This window comes from Nomascus leucogenys, chromosome 1a (assembly GCF_006542625.1).
Source record: "Nomascus leucogenys isolate Asia chromosome 1a, Asia_NLE_v1, whole genome shotgun sequence".
Classification (NCBI taxonomy): domain Eukaryota; kingdom Metazoa; phylum Chordata; class Mammalia; order Primates; family Hylobatidae; genus Nomascus; species Nomascus leucogenys.
The window spans coordinates 4,548,090-4,572,983 of NC_044381.1; the positions used below are offsets into that span (position 1 = coordinate 4,548,090).

General features: G+C 41.0%; 1 protein-coding gene across 1 annotated transcript in view; it reads right to left on the reverse strand.

Moving 5' to 3' along the window:
• The window catches only part of GLIS3 (GLIS family zinc finger 3), a 471,085-nt gene that overhangs the window by 32,428 nt on the left and 413,763 nt on the right, over nucleotides 1–24,894 (reverse strand). Inside the window, exon 7 of the mRNA XM_030801507.1 lies at nucleotides 21,128–21,296. Within this exon, the coding sequence (XP_030657367.1) occupies nucleotides 21,128–21,296 (169 nt within the window). The remainder of the gene's footprint in view (nucleotides 1–21,127; nucleotides 21,297–24,894) is intronic.

Consider the following 24,894-nt stretch of genomic DNA (forward strand, 5'->3'; position numbering starts at 1 on the left):
AATATCTGCTATCCTCTTTCTGTTGAGGACTGATGGGACACAGAGATGTGTGAATGGGCAAGTCAGCAAGTAGATCTATATCTAGATCCTACATATATATGATTCTATATAATTATATGCTAATTAAAATCATTCTTATGTACTCATTCATGGAATTTCCAAACCAGGGCCATGCTCTCTTGGCTAACAAATATTACCCAGTACAATAACATCATTGAATAAAGAAAAAAATATGATAGGTACAAACCATGGTTTTAGCACTGCTGTCTCAAGGACATGGAGGAATAAAATATGATGGCTTCAACTGACTCAAGATTTTGCTTTTTCCTAATTCAGGCTGAATTTCCCTCTACGTTAGTCAAATAAGTGAATTTATACAATAGAAAGTTAATATAATTTTAAAACATAGTATGTCACCCCATATAAAGTATTAATAAAAATTTAAATATAAACTATCCTAAGTAAAATACACATTTAAAGTAGGCTTTGATTTGAAAAGGAAAGAAATAGTACAAAAATGTTAACTTTTATACATGTAGAGAAATAAAATATGACAAGAAGCGATCACAATTATCCAGACAATTGCTAGGAACAAGGAAGTAGATAGGAAGCCACCACTAAAAAGTCCAGCATAAGAAGTAAGTGTATATACAGGATTGATTTTCAAGTACAGCAGACAGAATCAATTTTGTTACTTTGTAAAAACACCACATAGTACCATACTTCAAATCTTTCAAAATGTATTAACTGAAATTTAACATTTATAAAGTTAGTTACTTGTTAACCAGCTCATAGTAGAGTAGAAATAGTAAACTAAAATCAGGGGTGAGAGGAAAGGAGAGGCGTGGAGAAGATGAAGAGAGTCCTCCTGTTTGAGGTGTAAGCTCCCTGGGAATGTCAAAGCACAGTAACGGACAACTCTTCTGGCAGCAAGAGATGCCAGGAGAGTGATTCAACAAGCTAACAAGTAGTCTGAGGTTATTTGGTGCAAAAGCAAACAACAAACAAACAGAAAACACACATACTTAGATGCTCACTAAGCAAAAATAAACTGTTTTCACTATTGTCGGAGGCAGGGTGGGGACCTCAGAACCCCATTTTCTAAGTGTCTGTACCTACTTTCCAACCCTGTTTCTTCAAAGCACACACACACACACACACATCAAAATGAATATGCTCTGAATATTCTGTCCCCAAAAGTTAACCGAGACTTTATTTTAAATCAAATGAAGGTGAATTAAATTTTTTGATGCTAAAATAAACAAAACATTGTGATGCCGAGGATAAATTGTAGTTATTTGCCATTTTCCCTCTTATGGAGTATCTTATTCCCCAATTATGTCAGATCAAGATGACATCACTCTCATTCATCTTGAGTTATAGCGTGTCCAAGAGCCAGAAGAGACACCTTCTGACATCTTTTCTAGGTCCAACGCTATTCTCTAGCTGCTGATCTGCAGGTGACACTTCAGAGATTTCACTGGACATGGCTTACTAGTCTCTCCTTTAGCCTTTTATACTTCTTTGAAACAATAGATGATTGCTCTGTAAATAGGCACATTAACAGACTAGAAGAAAAAATTACTGCTTACCAGAAACAGATCGCACAAAAGCTAACCAGATAACTAAGTCAAACATATCCACACATTTGGTAGAGGAGTTTGTGTAACCCTACCATGAGCAATGGTATGCAAAAGAAAAAAAGAAAGGGAAGGGGAACAGATTTTAAAACCTCATAAAAAATCCTCTGCAGGGGCCAGGCGTGGTGGCTCACGCCTGTAATCCCAACACTTTGGGAGGCCAAGACGGGTGAATCACGAGGTCAGGAGATTGAGACCATCCTGGCTAACACGGTGAAAGTCTGTCTCTACTAAAGATACAAAATATTAGCCGGGCGTAGTGGCGGGTGCCTGTAGTCCCAGCTACTCAGGAGGCTGAGGCAGGAGAATGGCGTGAATCCGGGAGGCGGAGCTTGCAATGAGCTGAGATAGCACCACCGCACTCCAGCCTGGGTGACAGAGCAAGACTCCGTCAAAAAAACAAACAAACAAAAAAACCTCTGGGGCATGAGGAAACATTTAAAACATTTCTGCAAATATGTATCTCCACCTATCTTAAAGAATGTCTGATTATCTAAGGGCATTTACTTGGTCACTCTCCTTCCCTTCTATGCCCTTCTCCATTGCTTTCTCAGTCCCAACCCGCTGTTATCATTGAGCTCCCCAGCCACGCAGTGGGGTGGCCCAACAGCATTCAATCTTAGACTGTTTCTCAGATCAGTAGCTCCCAACTGAGACACGTAGACACTGAGACACTGAGAACTGCTTAGGTTCATGTGCAGAAAAAGTGGGAATGGCAGGAGAAGCAGATGGACAAAGGAGAAGACAGACAGGCCAGAAGTCACACCCACCTGGGCTTGCATGCTGGGTCTGTCTGTTACTAGCTGGGTAAACAAGTAAATTCCCCACCGTCTCCCAGGATCAATTACAAGCATAAAATAAAGGTAATCTCAACTTTCACTGAAGGTTCTAAAGTCCATGGTGACATTTCTTCATTCAAGGGGTCTTTGTTGAGCATTCAATGTGTGGCATTGTTCTAAGCACTAGGGATAGAGCAACAAAATACACATATCTCTGTCTTTGTGGAACGTATATTTTAGTAAGGGGAGGCAGGCAGTGAAGAAATTTAAGTGAGCAACGTATCTACTGGGCTAGAGAAAATGAGTGTTATGGAGAAAAACATGGAGACAGCAAAGGGTGGAGTGGATTAGGAATAATTTTAAATTGAGAAGTCAGGAATATCAAAGTACTTAATACAATGAAAGTCTGATGCCTTCTGGGTGATCAGTACATGTTTATGGAATGATCATTTGAATGTACATTTAAGGCATCCCTGACATTAACATGTACCCCAGTGTTTGGGAGCTGTGTGAGACTGCGGTCCCAGCAATGTATTAGAACATCTATGGAGTTCTTAGAAAATCTTAAGACTCTTTCCTTCTTTGACTATTCAGATATAAACACTAAGCCTCAAAAGAAAGTGAGGCATTTTTTATATTGTTGGTGGGAATGTAAATTAGTTAAACCACTGTGGAAGCCAGTGTGGTGATTCCTCAAAGACCTAGAACCAGAAATACCATTTGACCCAGAAATCCCATTATATACCCAAATCCCATTACTTTGGGTATATAATCCCATTATATACCCAAAGGAATATAACTCATGTAAAGATACATGCATGTGTATGTTCATTGCAGCACTATTCACAATAGCGAAAACATGGAATCAACCCAAATGCCCATCAATGATAGACTGGATAAAGAAAATGTGGTACATACATACCATGAAATACTATGCACCCATAAAAAGGAATGAGGTCATGTCATTTGCAGGGACATGGATGGAGCTGGAAGCCATTATCCTCAGCAAACTAATGCAGGAACATAAAACCAAACACTGAATGTTCTGACTTATAAGTGGGAGCTGAACAATGAGAACACATGGACACAGGGAGGGGAACAGCACACAGTGGGGCCTGTTAGGGGGTGCGGGGGAGGGAGAGCATCAGGAAAAATAGCTAATGCATACGGGGCTTAATACTTAGGTGATGGGTTGATAGGCGCAGCAAACCACCATGGCACATGGTTACTTCTGTAACAAACCTGCACATCCTGCAAATGTATCCCAGAACTTTAAATTTAATTTAATTTAACTTAAAAAAGAAAGTGAGGCATTTACTCATGTGGCTGATTTTCTAGTTCTAGAAGTAGTTAATCTTGGTCTTGTGTATAGGTCTCATATCTTGGTGCTGGGTTTTCCAATGGAGTATCCTGAGTCCGCACATTCATACAATTATAGAATGTTTTAGCTGGAAAGGGCACTGGAGCACCATCTTATTTGGATGAAAAAAACAAATGCCCAACGAGGTAAAATAATTTGCTTAAAGTCACAAAGGTAAGAAAGACTTCTCTAGTGGAGATGGAAAGCAATCATGAGTGGCAGGGTGAGGGGGGAATGAAGATTCCTGAGGGCATCTGAAATGTCCATCTTTATCATGGGCTAGTGGGAGGGCATGTCAGCAACATACTACCTTTAAGAAATCTAGCAATGGCAGGTGTGGCTCACTGTGCTTTGGTGAACTTGCTCAGTCCTGAACTGGAGTTCCTCATGCACAACACAGTATATACCTGTAGTCTTTCTAACTAGATAACTCCTTTTGGGTAGGGCTCTTTCCCCTGTGTGTAAGTCCAAAGTATTTCTTTGTCAATGTACACATTTATTTCTTTAACAAAATTTACCAATAGATTGTGTTACCAGTCAAGCATGTCATAAATATGTCTTACTTTTCTTCGTTTGTACTGTACTCACAAGCAGTTCTAGCCAGCAATGCAGGACTGTGTGTTTTAGCACTGCTTTGGGGGTTAACACTTTGAAAAGAAGGAATTTACGTTTTTACATGATCAACTAGATTAAAAGTTGGTATGTGTTCTGGATAGTTTTTCTTCCCCCCCTGTCTCTTCCATGGCAGCTACAGACCTCCCAAAGAAGGAAGGATTCATTAAAACAGCTTGTTTCATTGTATTCACACGAAAAATATTATTGATTTGCTGCCAGGGAGTAGAAATAATGGATATAAACTAGTCTACGATGGATTTGGGGAGGTATTTTTTATTTCCCCAAAGAATTGTGGGGTATCATCTGTGGCAGTTTTAAAATTCATCTGTGAAAACTAATCAATGAAAAATGGCTATAGCAGTTGGCCAACTGCAGAGGGGGAAGAAAGGAATCCTTTTCAAAACTTAAAAAGAAAAGCCCAGTTTTAAGGATTTCACATCTGATTTAACATCTAAAAAAACCCCGCAATGATAATACCCCACTTTGTATAGCCAGACAGCACTCCATTTTAGCAGACTTTAGTGGTCTTTATAACGATTTATGAATCACTTCATGAATTCCTGGCTGACTCATCTGGGTGACTATAGTATCTACTTATACTTCCCTTCTGTCTCACAAAAGAGACACTTGGACTCAGTTCAATCCAGATTTGTCCCCAAATGAATCACAGCACGTTACTGGGGGAACTGCAAATTGAATTCGGCTTCTGAGACAATCAAGACCAGCTTTCAGTAAAGAAGAAACAGCCGCTGGGAAGTGTGGGTAATTGCAACACTGTCCACTGGGGCAGGACTGGGGCAGGGCAAGAGCTTTGTGTCCATCTGAGGACTCTGTCCCCAAATAGTCCAAGAGCCGAATCTGTCCCCTGGATGAGCTTGGTGCTCCTTATGAGAGGCTGGGTCAATATTAACTGCAAATAATTCATAATGTTGGAAAAGACCAGGACTCAAAAATGATTGCCTGAACCTACATCGAGCATGACAAAATGAAGTCTCTGAAGTTGGCTGTAGGTGAAACGATCACAAATACTTTTTGAAGGGGATGCTCATATATATCATGAGTGAGTGAGTGTGAGAAACAGAAAGGACAGAGTGTTCTGGAGGAAAGTTTCTCCTCCTGGGTATAGGGAGCAAGTTGTAAGTCAAAAAATCAAAGTACTCAATGCCCAAGGCAGAGAAGTGTTATTTTTTTTTCTTCGAAATGCTGAAATAGGACCCACAGCACTGCAATGTTTCTCCCCTGTGGAAAGAAAAAGGGAGGAGGGGAGAATGTCTCGGGTATGTCAGAGAAATGAATTATGCAGGACCAAGAGAGGAGTTTTCTGGAATATCCTGACTGCAGAATTGGCTGTGACTCAGTTGTTTGTCTATTTCAGAATCTGACATGGGGAGAGAGGGAAGAAAGGCTGATTCTGCCAAATCCTCTCTTTAAAAAAGCACTAAATTGAAGAATATTTATCCAGAGTGGTCCTAGACATTTGATGTAAAAAATTCTACTATGAAAAAAAAATCTGCAATGATATCATCTCTTGGGTTTCTCTGAGTGGGTCAGAACAAGGGGATTAACTCATAGTCCTGTAGCAAAGGCAAGAATCTTTCTCTTGTTCGGTATGGTGTCAGACATAGCGTTCAATCTACTTTACAATAGAATGCATTAGATGAAAGAAAAACACTCAGAAGAGAGTGTAATGAGAATGTCAGATGAGAAACAAGACAAAAAATCAGTGTTATTTTTGTCTAAGCATGAGAAATGGAGGCATGGGCATACAAAAAACGGACTATCCAGTATCCTTCTCATGGTTTCAAAATGCAAACACGAGTCTCTTGAACACACCAGGAGAACTCTGAGAACCAACTTTAAACGCAGTACTCCTGCCAAGTGTGGTCAGGTACCTTTGGAAGCCACAACCATAGAAGATGTCAAAAGTCAATATAATCCATACATCTGAGAAGAAACTGGCTGGCTGATGCTTCAGTCATTAATAACATGTGCTGTTTATATGTGCTTTTTTCCCTCATATATTGAATGTCAGGTGCAGGAATTTTCTGCACCTTCTCTTAAAGATAAGACTCAACATCTGACTAGAGAAATGAATGGAAGGAAACAGCATATATTTTAAAAATTCACAATTAGTGAAGGGCTTTTGGCTCTTATAGATGGAAAGGGCATAAACCCTCAGATACTTGCTACTATTGTGTATCTCCAGCACCTTATCTAGTTCTATGAGAAGATAAGTATTTAACAAATGTAGGTCACTGCTGCTGAAGAATTACTCTGCTGAACATGGTTCCACAGACCTGGTTCTCAACTTGGTGCCAATTCTTGTGCCCAGGTAGATGATACATTTGCACACTTGGTGCAAATGTCCAGCTGGATATTATATTTGCACAGCTTCTGGCTCTGAGGGGAGAATATCTATTCAAGAGAATGAGCCTAATGATTTTCTCTGAGGTGAAGGATGAGTAAAACAGAATTTTTTTTCTCCTTCTAACTAAACAGAAAAGCAACCAAAGACTATTTCTCAGAAAAGGACACAAACACAAAAGGTTCATCCAACAAACTTTACCTCTTGGTTTCTGCTCACCTCAATACTCTCCTTACCGCCAATCAACACAGTTCTTCACTTGCAAAAAGATAATCTCTTAGCAGCTAAGTCTCCTGACTGTCGCCACTTAGGAAAGGAAAAGACTATGCAGAGTTCTAGATCACACCTTTAAAAGATTAAGTAGAGGCAATCCTTTGACCAGCCTATTCTATGTCAGAGAGGAGGCACTTTGGAATATGTGGATGTCTTGACTCAGGCTAGAATGGCTTGTGGGCTTTTGCTTCGAGAATTCTGACTATACATGACTTGCTGTTTCAGAAACAGCTTATGACAAGAACATACTAACAAGCTGGAATAATACCATGAGTTAGTGTGACTTCCATTGTTGCTTCATGCTATTGCAATAAAGTAGAAGTTGCAAGAAGAGAAATTCTATTTCACCTAAGCCTTTCTCATCACTGTCATGACTCACTTTCCTGACAGAAAATCCAGGGGGACTAAAAAAACATCATCTTCGGCTTAACATGAGGTGGATTTGTTTGGAATACGGAAACAAAATAAAGATGGCTGATTCGGCTTTTGGAGGCCAAATGACTTCCTTGGCGCTTAAAAAGTGGTTTCTTTTATGGGCACCCTAATAGTTAGTTTTTGATATGTGATTGTAATTAATCTAAAATGAAGAACCAGTGCATTTCAACATAAAACATACATGGATAAGAATCTGATATAACAAACACCGAAACCACAAGTGGAGCTATTTGCTTGGGAGAGTGCCCCACACAGGCTCACGTCAATGTCTCCTGCCTTCCCACGAAGTGGCCCGAAGGAGAGTGTGGAGGTGGAAGAACAACAATCGCCTGCTCTGGGATACTGTAACCACTCTCAGAAATAACAAAGGAATGAGAGTAGTATTCTTGCTTCCATCCACATTCGTTCATTTCACAAAATTCCTTAGGCTTCTCCTATTAGCACTGAGGGGTAAGCATTCTGCACAAGGTAGCCGTCAACCTGACATCGTCTCTGTGCTCAGGGAGACTGGGACCCCTTGTAGTGTAATAGAAGCAATCAGTAAACAAACAGTGTAATTTCAGGGAGCGAGAAGTCAATGAAGGAAAATTAAAGCAGAGTTAAAGAGTAAAGGGAGCCAGCTACTCGGGATGCTGAGGCAGGAGAATGGCATGAATCCGGGAGGCGGAGCTTGCAGTGAGCCGAGATCGCGCCACTGCACTCCAGCCTGGGCAACACAGCGAGACTCTGTCTCAAAAAAAAAAATAGATTAAAGGGAGGCGGGAAAGGAAAGTTTTAGATAGTCAAGAAGGGCCTTTCTGAAGAGGTACAATTTAAGCAGATACCACAAAGGAAGGCACAAGTCATGTGAGGTTCTGATGAGAGTGGCTTTCAGGTTTCAGGAACAGCAAGTGCAAAGTCCCCAAGGCAAGATTAGTGAGTGTTTTCTAGAAACTCCAACAAGCCAGTGTGGCTGGAACAGATTAAACAAGGGAATTGACAGTAGGTGAATTTAGCAGAGGCCAGACCATAGAGGGTCATGTACACTACAAAATGGAGTTTGAATTTTATTCCAAGTGTTAACCAGGGAGAGGTGTGAACATAAAAGAGATTATTCCATTTACATTTTAAAGGGTAGCTCTTGTGGTGTAGAGCAATGCCATGTGTGTGCTGGTGGGATGAGGGTAGATGAGCATAGGTAGGCAAGATTTGATGTAGAGAGACCAGTTAGAGGCTATTTTGCTTAAGATGGGAGGGGACAGTGGCTTGAACTAGGGTGGAGGAGTGGAGTTGATTAGGCTTGAAATGTATTTTGAAGATAGAGCCAACAGGACCTACAGATGAATTAGATGTGAGAGTGTTTGGGAAAAGGGAAGAATCCGAGTTGACTCCTGGGCTTTTTAGGTTTTTAACAGTAAGTTGAAGATAACTATATAGACTTAACTCTTGATTTTTCCCCATTATCAAGAAACACATTAGACTGAAAATTACGTTCATAAAAATAGATAGGTTGGAGAAGCCAGTTCAGCAATGTTTTTTTGTTGTTGTTTTTGCTGTTGTTATTTTATCTTTTTCTTTTCTTCTGGAGCCATTCACAATCACTAGACTGGTAAAAAGAAAGTAACCTATGTCATCTATTTCCTTGTAAGTGTATGTGTGACTTCCAGGAGCATATCAGGGGAGTGTATTTAAGAAGTTATTAGTAAGAGAAGAAAGTTCATTCCAAAGGCCAATGACCTAACTGATATTTGCCACAGAGGATGAAGCATGGCTTTGGCCATGGATCCTCAATAGGTAAGAAGCTTAAAGACTGGCTGGCCATTTTACCCTGGAATAAACATTGAGAAGTACCAGGAACTTTCCACAGATTTAAAGAAAACAAAATAGGGAGAGGCCACCAACCTTTTCTAATCTAAAACCCAAAGCTTTCATGTCCATCGAAAATAGGATATCAGAATTTTCTGCCTCTGTACTGCTCACAACATTGAGATCAGGAACAACTTTTATTACAGTCAACAATTCTTGTGTGTGTGTATGTGTCTGTGTGTGTGTGCGTGTGTGTGCATGCATGTGCATGCACATGTGTTGGGTAGGGAGTGGATTTTGGACCCCACCTCTCTTAATCTGGAATATCTGTGGAAGTTACCTTTCTAGAGAGAAACTGGTCCTCTCATGGGATGCTAAATGAGGATAACAGCTTGACTTCTGCATAAAAATACTGTGGCCCAAAGAGAAAGAATGATGTTCATGATGACATGGCACAAGGTGAGCTCCCAGAGGGGACTCTACCAGAGGATGACGTGGGTGTCAACATGCAGGCTGATAAAAATGGTTATTTGAGGCTTATATTTGTCTTTTAACTATGGCTTTTCTCAACTATTCCAAGGATCAAGATTGACAAACTTACTTGCCTATGTTTATTTGTTACCCTCTAAGTTAGATATGCTTCTGTATGTGTCAGAAAGTCTCTTAATATGCATCAATGACCATAGAGCAGTGCTCACTGGACAAATTGCAACTATAAGATGACACGCAGTCATGCAGTAAACTCTTAGTCATATCCAAGTTTTCTCAGATATAACGGAGACAAGTGAGACCAAGTTATTGCTGGATTAGATCTCTAATTTTCAGATGTTCATCACTTTGTCTTCAAAATAGAAGTAATTTTTTTTTTTTTGACACTCAGTGACTCTTCAAAACCCTGGTAGTTCATGACTACATAAAATACAAGCTTCAAATTGCTAGGGACAAAACTGTCTTTACAAATGGTATTAAAAAGGAAAATAACATAACCCCTACTGTGCTGCTTCACTAGTCCAGGAGGTACAAAACAGTGCCTTTGGCTATTTGAAGATGAACCATTTTCAATTCTTTGTCTTTTTTCTTCTATCAGGCAGAGAATACATTCTGAACTCCTTGTGGGTGGATAACAGACTAGGGAGAAATTTGGAATGTATGCAAGGGTCACTACATCCCCCTTATTGGCCCAGCACACAACTTCTTGTCCTCAAGTTAAAGCCCAAACCCCTAAATGTGGCTGATAAGGTTACTCCCTAATTGCTACACTAAGCTCCACCCTTGCTGGCTCTCTTCCTCCTTAGCTTGTGTATACAACACTTGTTGTACATAGTCTTCTTGCCTGCAGGCTATCAGCTTTCAGGAAAAAATTTCTTCCTCTAGTCCTTTCTCCCCAATTTTGGGTATATGTGCTCTTTCTGTATGCATCCACAGGCCCCTATATCATCCCTTCATAATACTCTAAACTATGATTGCCTATTGGCTTGGTGTCTTCCATTAGACTGAATACTCTGAGACGGCAAGGCTTCTGTTGGTCTTATTTGCCACTATAGCCTCAGTGTCCAGCATACGGCCTGGTATATAAACACCAGCAAAAGATAATAAAACAACAGTAAACAAATAAACCTCTAGTACTGGGATAGATTTTGATATGATGTGTATGACTATTGCACATATACTACATTAAAGAGAGTGAGAAAAAATTATCTAGGGTGTGTGTGTACGTGTGTAAAAGCTGAGTGGTTTAAGATACCAACATCCCTGATTACTCAGAAAGTCCTGGAGAGGAAAGAACAGCAAAGCAACAGGCTTAGTTTTTAGTTGTTCAGATGATACATATACAAATAAGTGAGAATGGTGAGTGTCAGGCACTAGTATTCAAGATTTCAAGAAAGCAATGTAAAGGAACCACAAATGGATGCTGGCAAGGGACTCCTAGCAATGTGTGTGTGTGCATGAATGTATATATTAGAGAAACTATGCATTGTGTCAAAGCACGCAGCTTACACAAGATGGGAAGAACTTTCAGAATTAGGGCTCCTGCCCTTCTGATCAATAAATCAAGGGAACTGTTGCTTTCTGGCAAAACACTGGGACTTGACAATGACCTCTTGCTTCGTAGGCATTCCCCTCATTGGTCTTTTACCTTTCTCAAACCTTCCTTAGGACCTTTCACTGCATTACTCAGTACATGGCAGTACGGAGGTCACCAGGAAACTTAAGGTTCCTGCTCACCAAAAGCGAACAATTCAGTTAGCATGGAGACATCTGGTAAATAGTATATACAAGAAACAGATGATAAGATCCAAGGGATTCATCAAGGGAGCTTGATTTTGTGAACTGTGAGAGGAGAGGAGAGGCTTCCTGCATTGAGAACTAAACTGAGCTCCAAAGGCTGGGTAACACTTGGTTAAGGATAGGAAGAAAAAGGAAGTTTTTATATAGAAACAAAGCCTGAATTAAGACACGGAAAAAAGGAAACTAAGTCATAAGTCAGACTGGTTTCAGTAGAGCCAAAGAACTTTACAGAATTACAAAGCCACTGAATTGAAAATGGTTGCTGTCTTTGACCCTTTAGCATCCAGGCAAGCAACATTACATTCCCAATGATCAATTAGAAAATGATACCTGTGAGACTACAAAATGAGTCTCAACAAATTTTTTAAATTGTAATCATATCAAATATCTTCTCAGGCTATGATGGAATAAAACAAGAATTCAATACCAGAAAGAACTTTGGAGACCATACAAATACATGGAAATTAAACAATGTGCTCCTGGATGACCACTGGGCCAAAGAGAAAATTAAGAGGAAAATTTAAAAATTTCTTGAAACAAATGAAAATGTAAATACAACATCCCTATATTATATAGTCCATTTTCATGCTGCTGTTAAAGACATACCTGAGACTGGGCAATTTACAAAAGAAAGAGGTTTAATTGGACTTACAGTTCCATGTGGCTGAGGAAGCCTCACAATCATGGCAGAAGGTAAGGAGGAGCAAGTCCCATCTTACATGGATGGCAGAACGCAAGGAGAATGAGGAAGATACAAAAGCAGAACCCCCTGATAAAACCATCAGGTCTTGTGAGACTTATTCACTACCATGAGAACAGCATGAGGGAAACCACCCCCAATGATTCAGTTATCCCCAACAGGTCCCTCCCACAACACATGGGAATTATGGGAATACAATTCAAGATGAGATTTGGGTGAGGACACAGAGCCAAACCATGTAATTCCACCCCTGGCCCATGCCAAATTTCATGTCCTCACATTTCAAAACCAATCATGCCTTCCTAACAGTTCCCCAAAGTCTTAACTCATTTCAGCATTAACTCAAAAGTCCACAGTCCAAATTCTCGTCTGAGACAAGGCAGGTCTCTTCCACATATGAGCCTGTAAAATCAAAAGCAAGCTACTTATTCCCTGGATACAATGGGGATACAGACACTGGGTAAATAACAACCATTCCAAATGGGAGGAGTTGGCCAAAACAAAGGGGCTACAGGGCATATGCAATTTCAAAATCCAGTTGGGCAGTCAAATCTTTAAGCTCCAAAATAATCTCCTTTGACTCCATGTCTCATATCCAGGTCACACTGATGCAAGAGGTGGGTTCCCATGGTCTTGGGCAGCTCCGCTCCTGTGACTTTGCAGGGTACAGCCTCCCTCCTGGCTGCTTTCACGGGCTGGCATTGAGCATCTGTGGCTTTTCCAGGCGCACAGTGCAAGCTATTGGTGGATCTACCATTCTGGGGTCTGGAGGACAGTGACCCTCTTCTCACAGCTCCACTAGGCAGTATCCCAGTAGAGACTGTGTGTGGGCTCTCCAGCCCCACATTTCCCTTTTGCATTGCTCTAGCAGAGGTTCTTCATGAGAGCTGTGCCCCTGCAGCAAACTTCTGCCTGGGTATCCAGGCATTTCCACACATCTTCTGAAATCTAGACAGACGTTCCCAAACCTCAATTCTTGACTTCTGTGTACCCGCAGGCTCAATGCCACGTGGAAGCTGCCAAGGCTTAGAGCTTGCACCATCTGAAGCCATGGCCAGAGCTTCAGGCCCCTTTCAGCCATTGCTTGAGCGGCTGGGACGCAGGGCACCAAGTCCCTAGGCTGCACCCAGCACAGGGACCCTGGGCCAGGCCCTGGAGACCACTTTTTCCTCCTAGGCCTTGGGGCCTGTGACTGGAGGGGCTGCTGTGAAGACCTCTGACATGCACTGGAGACATTTTCCCCATTGTCTTGGGAATTAACATTTGGCTCCTCGTTACTTATGCAAATTTCTGCAGCCAGCTTGAATTTCTCCCCAGAAAATGAGATTTTCTCTTCTAATGCATTGCCAGGCTGCAAATTTTTCAAACTTTTATGCTTTCTTTCCTTTTTAAAACTGAATGCTTTTAACAGCACCCAAGTCACTTCCTGAACGCTTTGCTGCTCTGAAATTTCTTCTGCTAGACACCATAAATCAGCTCTCTCAAGTTCAAAGTTCCACAAATCTCTAGCGCAGAGGAAAAATGCCACCACTACCTTTGCTAAAACCAAACAAACAAGTCACCTTTGCTCCAGTTCCCAACGAGTTCCTCATTTCCATCTGAGACTACCTCAGCCTTTACTTGATTGTCTGTATCTCTATCAGCATTTTGGGCAAAGCTATTCAACAAGTCTCTAGGAAATTCCAAATGTTTCCACATTTTCCTATCTTCTGAGCTCTCCAAACTGTTCCAACCCCTGTCTGTTACACAGTCCCAAAGTTGCTTCTGCATTTTCAGGTATCTACTGCAGCACCCCACTCTACCAGTACCAATTTACTTTATTAGTCTGTTTTCGTGCTACTGTTAAAGACATACCCGAGACTGGGCAATTTACAAAAGAAAGAGGTTTAATTGGACTTACAGATACATGTGGCTAGGGAAGCCTTACAATCATGGTGGAACGTAAGAAGGAGCAACTCCCGTTTTACATGGATGGCAGCAGGCAAAGAGAATGAGGAAGAAACAAAGGCAGAAACCCCTGATAAAACCCTCAGATCTCATGAGACTTATGCACTACCAAGAGAACAGTATGGGGGAAACCATCCCGATGATTCAATTATCTCCCAACAGGTCCCTCCCACAACACGTGGGAATTATGGGAATACAATTCAAGATGAGATCTGGGTGGGGACACACAGCCAAACTATATCAGTCCCCAAACCTGTGGGATACAGCAAAAGCAGTGCTAAAAGGGAAGTTCGTAGCAATAAATGCTTATATCAAAAAAGGTAGAAAGATTACAAATAAACAATCTAAAAACGTACCTCGAAGAACTAGAAAAGGAGGAACAAACCAAACCCCAGATTAGCAGAAGAAAACAATAAAGATATGAGCAGAACAAAATGAAATAGAAACTAAAAAATATACAAAGAAGCAACAAAACAAAAAGCTGGTTATATGAACATATAAATAAAATTGATAAACATACAATCTACCAAGACTGAATAAGGAATAAATAAAAAACCTGAACAGACCAATAATGCATAATGAGATGGGATCAGTATTAAAAAGTCTTCCCAAAAGAAAAGCCCAGGACCAGACAGATTCACAGCAAAATTCTACCAAATGTACAGAAAACTAATTCCAATCCTCTGGAAACTATTCCAAAAATTTGAAGAGGGAATTCTCCCACAGTCATTCCATGAGGCCAGCATCACCCTGATACCCAAACCAGACAAAGTCACACACAACAACGATAACAATAAAAATAAAACTGCAGGCCAATATCCCTGATAAACATAGACACAAAAATCCTCAATAAAATACCAGCAAACCAAATCCAACAGCATAAGTGCGATTTATACTAGGGAAGCAAGGATGATTCAACATATACAAATCAATAAATGGGATATATAATATCAAGAGAATGGGGGCAAAAAACCATATGATCATCAGTTAAGTAGAGGGAATAAATTCAATGTCTGGTAACAGAATAAGGTAACTATAGTTAAATAAAAAACGTATTGTACTTGGTTGTTGGACATCCTAAATACCTTAACTTGATCACTATGCATTACATACAGTAACAAAATTTCACATCATATGCCCCATAAATTTACATAAAAATAAACTAAAAGATAAAAAAAAAAGTCAAAGTTACTTATGCAAATTACTGAAACGCCTAGAAAGATCATATATGTATGAAAGTACCTAGAATTCTAGCAATGCCATATCTGAAATAATACATTATGGGTGAAAAGAGTAAGCCTTCCCAGTACTCCATAGAGACTAAAAAATTTGGCATTCCTTATTTGGTAAAGGTGCTTTGACTACTTCTCAAAAATAATTGTTCCTCATATTTTCTGCTGCTGATTCACATACTAGATTGAATACTCTCCAAAGAGACTACACATCCCTTCTTTCTGTGATATTATGAAATGTATATTTGGTCTTCCTCCCCATTCCTGGCATACAACTTCTGAAATCTTTGGAATCTTCAAAGTGATAGTGTCTTTTTGTATGCTAATTAGTTGACTGATGGCTGGCAGCCTCTGGCTGCCTGAAAGAATGAGACTGGCCACTGGAGAGACCAAGACAGGATTAGAGGGTTGACTTTCAGCCTCAACCCCAAAACTCTGAGGGAAGAGGGGACAAAGAGTAAACTGATTACCAATGGCCAATGATTTAATCAATCATGCCTATGTAATGAAGTCTCCATAAAAATCCAAAAGGACTGGGTTCAGAGAGCTTCTGGATAGCTGAACACATGGAGGTTCCTGGAGGGTGGTACGCCTGGAGAGGGCATGGAGGTTCTGTGTCCCTTCCCATATGCCTTGACCTATACATCTTTTCACTGGTATCCTTTATAATGTCCTTTATAATAAACCAGTAAATGTAAGTGTTTCCCTGAGTTCCATGAACTGCTCCAGCAAATTAATAGAACCAGAAGAAGGGGCTGTGGAAATCCTGATTTATAGTCAGTTAGTCATATGTACAGGCAAAATAACCCAGGTCTTGCAACTGGCATCAGAAGTAGGGGGCAGTCCTGTGGAACTGTGTCCTCAACCTGTGGAATCTGACAGTCTCTCCAAGTAGAGTCAGGATAGGTTGCAATTAGAGGACACCCAGCTGGTGTCTACTGCAGAACTGATTGCATACTTAGTGGGTTGGGGGAAAACCCCCACACATTTGGTCACGGAAGCATTTTGTGTTGATTATTGTTGAGTGAGAGAACAGAAAAAACACTTTGTTTTTTTCTTCCTTATATTTACACTTCCTTTTCAGTCTTTTCTGGCTCAGCCATGGGCTCATGGGAAGCTCTTCATAAGCCTCTCCACTGTGGTCAATCCACAGGCCTCCTTCAGCTCTATTAACCTGCAAGACAAAGCGTGCCGTTTGTGGCCTTCTTCAGAATGAAGAGAGGCAGCTGACATTCTCTTGAAAAAGATGAGCAACACAAACTCAGAGGATTTATTCGTGGAATTGTAAGATTGCTGCATTTCAAAAAGAGACTCCCATCAATATTTTTGTTTTCTCTGGTCTAACAGACATACTATGAAACTCAATGAATTAACATTTCCAAAGATGCTGAGTTCCTCTCATGGGAAGCCACTGTCATAAAGTACCACTGGCTCATTCAACACGCCATAGTACAACACCACTTCCCATAATAAGTTAGATCAACATTAGGTGATGTGGTGTGCTGCTTAAATCACTGAAATAATGTGTCATTCAGATAATATTTCAAAATAAAAATGGAACCTTGTCAGATTGAGAGAACTTGCATTTATTTTATTTTATGATGGTAAGGATCAAAGAACTTGATGCTAACTGGGTAGATGTGGTGGACCTTTCCTGACTTCTGACAGACAGTGACTCAGCCCATTTTTTTTAGCATGTGAAAGCTAAGTAAATGATGAATCAATGCCCGCAAACAGGAAAAGATGCCAGTTTCCCACTAAAAATCGCAGAGTGTGATAAACCTATTTCCGTTAAGAAAACTGCTGGAGTTTTTACTGGGGGATTTCCCAGGCAAACAGAGGCAAAGACATACAAACCAAAAGCGGAAGGTAAGCACATTTCCTCTTAGTGTTTTTATGCTGGACACTAATGCAAACCTGGTGAGTAAGTCAGGGCTGTTTCAAGTCATCTTCCTTTCCAAACCTGATTGGAAGAGAGAACCTGCCATACTCACACTTGCCCACTCCAGCTGGGAAGGCAAGGGATGGGGCACACATCCAGTAGCGGAGAATATAGCAGCAAGGCAAAACCACAAAGTGCAAATGTCCATTTCATTCTCCCATCATCTAAAGTACCTCCTTCCTCTCCATTTCCCCTTCCGTGATTATTTACATTATCAACCCCTATGATCATTTAACAACATCCTCTGACTTCCAGACTGAATCACTCAGCTATGCCAAAGCTGCCTGTCTTTATGTTAGTATCCACAGCTATGAAAGGCCTGTTTCATGCCATATAACTTACTAGGCGCTTTACCTACTTAGTTTATTTAATCCTAATTCCCCATAAGGTGCAATCTAAATCTCAAAAAAGCTAAGAAACACCACATCATCTATGTGGTATTCCCACCAAAAATATTCACAATGAATCTGTTTAGGATAAAACAATTACACAAATCCAAACCATGGAACCCTGGAACACTGTGTAAAATAAATGTCCCAAGTTCTTCAAAAACTGTCAATGTCCTGAAAGACAATAATAATAACAATAAAAAGCTGGAGAACTTCATTAGATTCAAGAAGACGAAAAAGAAATAAAAATTAAATGCACTGTGAGATCCCTATTAGATCCCTGAATCACAAAAAGGAAAACAAACAAAAATCTCCGGCTATAGAAAACATTATTCACCAAATTTGGGAAATCTGAATAGCAAGTAACTATTAGAGAATAGTATTATATCAATGTTAAATTTCCTGAGTATGATTATTATATTGGGTTTATGTAGGAGAATGTCCTTCTTAGGAGATCCCTACTGAAGTAATTAGGAGTAAAGCTCAGTGATATCTGCAACCATCTGTCAAATGGTTCTGCAACAACAGGCAGGAAAACAAAGAATCCCCAAAGTCAGAGAGAGAGAGAAAGAGACAGAAAGAAAGAAAGAAAGAAAGAGAAAGAGAGGGAAAGAAAGAGAAGGAAGGGAGGGAGGGAGGAAAGGCAAAATATCGACAATGGGTGAATATGAATGCAGGGTACATGCATGGGTATTCATTGTACTATTCTTGCCATTCTTTATATGTTACAAACTTTCAAAAGGAGGAATAAAAAATACAAAATAAAATGTTAAAAAAAGACAAACACACAAACCTCAAGCAGCAGGAGCAGCTAAGGAACTTGCCCACAGCCAAACAGTCAGCAACTGTCAGAACTGGGATGCAAATTGCAGGCATTTGGGTTGTGATATTGTTGTCTTTGACTCTGATAGTAAGTGAAATCTTTTTTCTACATGTATTCTTTTAAAGGCTGTGTACAAAAAGGAGACTCAATGATTGTTTTTGTCTTATATTCTTGTTAAGAGTTAAGACTGTAGATAAGGAGGTGCAGTGAAGGGAGGTTCCAGTTGATCATTCTTGAGCGTCACGATATCGTGGAGTGAGATTCTCAGCCAGGCAGAATGAAATGAGATGATGAAAAGTCCATGGCTAATATCATTTAGAACCCAACAGAAAACTACATAAAATGCTTTAAAAAAAATCTTAATTTATAGGAATATATCAGATAAGTGGAAGAAAAGATTTTCTGTCTCCAATGTCTGTGAACTTAATGGATGGTTATCATTTGTGCTGCTTTGCTGACAGATCTTGTGGGAGGAGGCTAATGATTTGTTTACACTTTACCTTGTGCATAGAACTGTTTTTAAAAAGTCCAACATCTTCTGATTCATATTTCTAATTGCCAATCAGACATATCCACATGGATCTTTTATAATCACCTAAAGTTCAAACTCCTAAAGTCAGTTTATTATTCCCTCTTCTTCCCCTTCTCCTCCACTCCATACTGTTTTTTCCTCCACACTACCACACTCTTTTTGTATTTTTCAGTTTCTATTAATGACACAATCTGGGTGTCTAGGGGATAAAACTTAGAAATGAATTTTGGTCCCACCTCTTTGCTCCACATATGTATTAATGATTAGTAATTCTGTCTCCTAAATAATTGCTCTTGAATAAATTCTCCATCCTCACTGCTTTGCCTTGCTTCAAGTAACCATATTGCTTACAAGGACTCCTGCAATATTCTTCTCCTTGTTTTTCCCGTCTCTCCTTCCAGGTTCAGTTACTCAACTATCTTGTCACCTGAATTCTTTTGCTGTAATGTCAATCTGATTGTGTTTCTCTCTTAACAAAGAGCCTATAATGGTTCTTCACTCCTAGCAGGATAAGGGGCAAATTCCTTAGCATCAAATACACAATTCCGCATGAGCCAACCTAATATTATCTGACTTCATCAGCCATGTATGCCTGGATGCTGTCATCCCAAGCTACTGAGACCTTCCCTGACGGTGTCCTCTCTGTTCCTCACATCTTGCATATGTTCTTCTTGCTGCCTGGGATGCTGTGCTCCATTGAGGCATTCAGGAAAAGCCTTAGTCTTCCTTCAATGCCTACATCACTGTGTCTTTCTTCCCCTCATTCCCTGAGACAGATTTAGAGACATCCTCTTTAGGCTCCTGTGGTATGTCTATTACACCATTTAACCAAACAGCCTTATTATACTTCCTTTGAATGCCTGTCCTCACCATTCAAACCTGTAAGGGCAGGAGCATGTTTTCATAACTTTTTGGACTCCAGCATCCAACACAGTGTCTGACACATAGAAGGTATTCAACAGACGTTCATTAAACAAAATAATATTAATAAAGGAAGAAAGTCATAAACAATAAAATATATAGTTTATCAGAATTAAAACCACATATTACCAAACTCATAGGTCAGGCCAACAATGATGGAACCAGAGATTGCTGGCGAAATCAAAGATACAAAACTTTTATTCCTGCTGCCTATTCAACCCATTATTTTGTGCAACAATTGCCCACCCCTCCAAGCTTGCGCAGGGTTCCTGCGAGAACTTTTCTCCTCTGGATGTCTGGGAGTAAACAGGTAGGTCAACTCAAGCCAGATGACAAGTGGAGAGAGGTGACAAGAGGTGTGTTGGACAGCTTGGAGAGGACTGAAGCATCCAACCTCCTTCCAAAGCTACCTGTACTGATGCAGCCATACACTTGCCCTTGGGCAAGAGAAGTTCATTACAGCCTGCCCCACAAAAGGGGAAGGAGATGGAGAAGCAAGAGATGCAGACTCTTATTTTGGTTTGTGGTCCACAGAAGCACACAAGAGACTGGGAAACAGAAGTATGAAGGGCCTCGAAAGGCCTCTGGGGCCAATAAAGAATTCAGGAGTAAAAATATCATGAAGATCATGGTTGTTTAAAGATTTTCTCCCAGAAGTCCTTTATGAGACAGATATTAATATAAAGTATTCAATGAGCAGCCTATATAAAATCCTGTGCCCTAACAGTACTGATTTTTGTGGTGAGGGCACCATCTGACATCGGGAAGTGTTTCAACCTGCACATACATTACCTTAAAATTGGGTCTCTGAAACAGACCGAGGAAAGGTAGAAAGACAGGGAAATTCTGGTGTGTTTCCAGCATCTGAAACTTCGGCTGGCTATTGCCAGTATCATTTCATTTGTTTTCCCGTGGAAAAATGAAACAGATAATGAGATATTTGGTCCACGTGCTTTGTGTATGTACTTTTAAAATGTCACCTTTGGGTAACTCAACCCACCAACGGATTATTAATAAAATTCAGCAACTGTCAAAGCACTTCTCCGTGAAGGGAGGTTTGGCGGCGACACCTATTAGGAGAGAGAGACAGATGGCCTTACCTCTCAGCTCCTGCGTCCACAGCTGTGAGTGGAGGTAACTGGGAGGAGGGGTTGTGGGGGCTCCCCTGTACATTATGTCCTGGAGAAGGGTGACTGACAGGATGTGGGGGTGGTACGGCCCCAGCAGCTGTTCCACTTCGGCTTGAATAATTGCTGGAGAAAATGGGAGCTGAAATCAAGGGAGAACAAACATGAGACCGTGCCCCAAAGGAAGCCCACATTTTTTAAATACCGAAGCCTGACAGCAAGCATATTTGAGGGGCTTGTTTGTTTTTCTCTCAGTGGTTTTCAGGGAACGGTTCTCCCCTTCTTGGGTACACACAGCTTTTATTTTCGTGGTGGAACAGGTTCCTCTGGAGCTCACGTTTGGCTCGCTTCAGGCTGACATTCATGGTCTGTCTCCTAAGTGCTGCCATGCCCTGCCAGTTCCCTGTCTGGACACTGTATAATTAGTCAATCTTGTACTGTTTGCCTGTGCCAAGGTCTCTGTATTAGCACTTTTCAGTCACAGGGGATGAGAGTCAGGTAACAGAATATTTGGTCAGCTGACGGAGAAGGGCACAGCACAGGCCTTCTTCTTCTTCTCACTGCTGCAGTGAGCCACGGTAGGTCAGCTGGGGTCCCTCTCTGTCACTGCTAAATCAATGTAATGAGAACTGGAGCTTCCCTGATCCTAGCATGAACGTAGGATCCTGCACCCTTTTAACTTTAGAGTCTAACTAACCTAGGGCATTTTCCTGAGGTTGTGATGAATATACTTGGCCTTCATCAAAGAGGAGCCTCTCAAACTACGAAAACACAGCTTCGGGATCTTCCCCCACTGTTGCCCATTATGACACAGAGAGTGAGTTACAGTCCCATTCGTATGGGCAGCCTAGCCTTCGAGAACGGTACGTGACCTCAAACGTGAATGTGTGCCCATTTAGATCAGCTAATTGGTACGATGTCACAGAAGAAACTGGGGCTTGTCACTTTCACAGTCTATCAGAAAGGTTCCCTCAGTGTCTGGGACCTATTCCGTAGACATCTCATTATGCTGCAATCATAGCAGCAGCATTAGGCTGATTCTCTTTAACTTCCTTCTTTGTACAAAGTTATGCTGAGCTCCATACCCATTTCTGTTCTTTTTGAACTTACTCTACTAATATCAAAGAATAAATGGATTTTTAAAAAAAATAAATCAGGTTCAGGATTAAGAAAGAGAAGCCACATTATCGAAAAGATTTGAGGGTTTAAAAGTTCAGGGAGTTGTATTTTTATACCAGTACCACTTTTCCCCAACCTCTCCAGGATAGAATAAGTACCCTAGATGACCTAGCCCCCAAAAGCTTAATCCAATGGAACAAGAGTTCAAGTATTTCAAGGAACATGCGAAGAGGCAGAATTACCATCTTCCCGCTCAAAAAGCTACTGACAAGGGTGTGATCTGATTTGAAGGGTTTATTTCTGGTAAATCAGCATTCTGTCAGGTTAACTCTTGTCCTCAGAAGCCTGTACCTACCACAGTCCTCCAAAGAGGTGGTGAGGCCTGAAAATGCTTACCAGCTCAGAAAGGCAAGGCTGAGCTTCTGTTGTGTGCGTCAGCTTCCATACAAGTTGCACATTTGCAAACTCGCTAGAGTCACCTTATGAATCACTAACCTCATTTATGCTCAGCTAGCTCAGGGAACCACAATTCTGCTTGTATTCCAAATAATAATTTTACCCAGGGGAGAAGGCTGTTCGGATTGACTGTGGCAATAGTTTCAAAACTGGTGTTTGTCAGCATGGAGCTTGGTGTTTTATATACTATTCCAAAGTCTAATGGAATAATAAAGGTCACAGAGATACTGTGAAAACACAGCTAACTTTTTTTTCTTCTGCTTCAGTGTAGAAATGTGAGTTCTCCTATTTATTTTGTTGTAGTTGCTGAATGCACCCAGTATTTATTTTTCCCCGGAGGTTTTTTTGTATGTCTGTGCCTGTGTTTATCACAAGGGAAGCGTTGCCCCTGCTGTTTATAACCCAGTGGGCAACAAGGAAACTTGGTGTGCACGCTCTGTGCTCTACTCTAGGGTTCGACAGAAAGTGTGCTGCTTCTCAGAGGTCTATATTAGCTATACTTGGCATTAGCTACAATGACATAGGCTGGGAAATTGGGGATTATTTGTAGTCTGCCACTCGCTCAGAGTTAAGCCTGGTTTCGGATCTCTCTTTCATCCCATTTAACAGCCAGGAAAAACCATCCATCATCCACCTGCTCATCATCCATCTGTTCACCCATCTATCATTCAGCCATTATTTTTATATTCCATATTGATTAAGTGTCTATTACATGCTTGATACTCTACTATATGTGGGTTCCTGCCCTTGGGGAAACTAATTTAGTGAAGGGAGCAGACCTCTATATAACGATTTTACCAAAATACCAAGACCTATTAGTATAAATCATTGGACAGTGTTAAAAGCACTTTAACGCACTGTCTTATTTGTGGCCCCACAATGCACCCTAAGCTCTGGCCAAACCAGACAACTGACCACACTCAACTGTATTGTGACAGTTTATACTAGTGAGCTTTTCTCTGTGATGTCCTCTACCTTTTTCTACTTACTTTATTACATTTTCTCTATCTGCAGAGTTAACTGTGTTCTTTTTATTCTTCTCTTAGCAGGCAATTATTCCACAAATATGTATGGGGCAGCTATCGTTTGGCAGACATGAAGCTAGGTCCTGGGACAGGAAACGAGACATCCTTGGTGCCTGGTATCTCCAAACAGCATCAGTTCACGTTCATTAAGTAAACAAAGATGAACAAGATATAAATGCCCATGGAATCTTGGGGCTCAGCGACTAGGGCAGGGACAGAAAGGAACATTTATCCACCAACTGCTATTCTTCATCTGTTGATGGTTGCCCCATTGGTCAAGATTAATTTGCTGACACTTTGAGGGGCACATGTACCGGAGTGGCTAAATGTTCTCACAGATGCCCAACATCAGGGTATCAGAGAAGCCTCAGGACGGAAAGCCACAGGGACATGGTGCAGTTGAGGAGAGGTGCTACCACGCTATGGCTGGCTGCATTAGCAAAGGCCGCTAGAAACAGGTGGTGAAGGGGATGCTAGGTGGGGCACACGAGGTATCAGGTATAGGGCTGAGGGCTCCAGAATATGCCCTCCAGCTTTGTTGGTGTTGACTGACTGCCAGTCAAGCCCAGGTCAACTGGTGTTGACTGACCACCAGTCAAGCCCACATCCATAGCCCTTCCCTTGAATGCTGTGGCTGGTGAAGGGGACAGAAATGGGCAGTGGTCCTCTTTTAGGGCCCCATGAGAACAAGAAAGGGAGGGCTTTAGGGTTCAATTTAAACTCTGGATTTGGAAAATGGCCTTCTTCTCTAGGGTGTAGGAAATCACTTCTCTGGAAAACAAGGTCTATGACTTGCCTTTATTTTCTATAGTACAGGAAAATCTTACTTCTGGTGAGAAGGTGCGATTACAAGCTAGTAGAAGCCTGTTTAAGTCAGTGTCTACATGACAGCACTTTGCATGCCAAGTCCAGGCCATGACTGCTCATTGTAGACATTGCTTGTGACCAAGATGATGACCAGAAATTTGGAGGAAGTTACAACAGACACAAGCATGCTTTCCAACATTTATGCAATCCCCATCTCACATACCCTTCAAAAAAAATGGACAACACTCTGGAGTCAGAGAGCTGTGTCTTCAACAGAATTGTCCTTGGTCTCTGCCAATTATCCACTGTGGCATAGGAAATGCTCTTTTACTT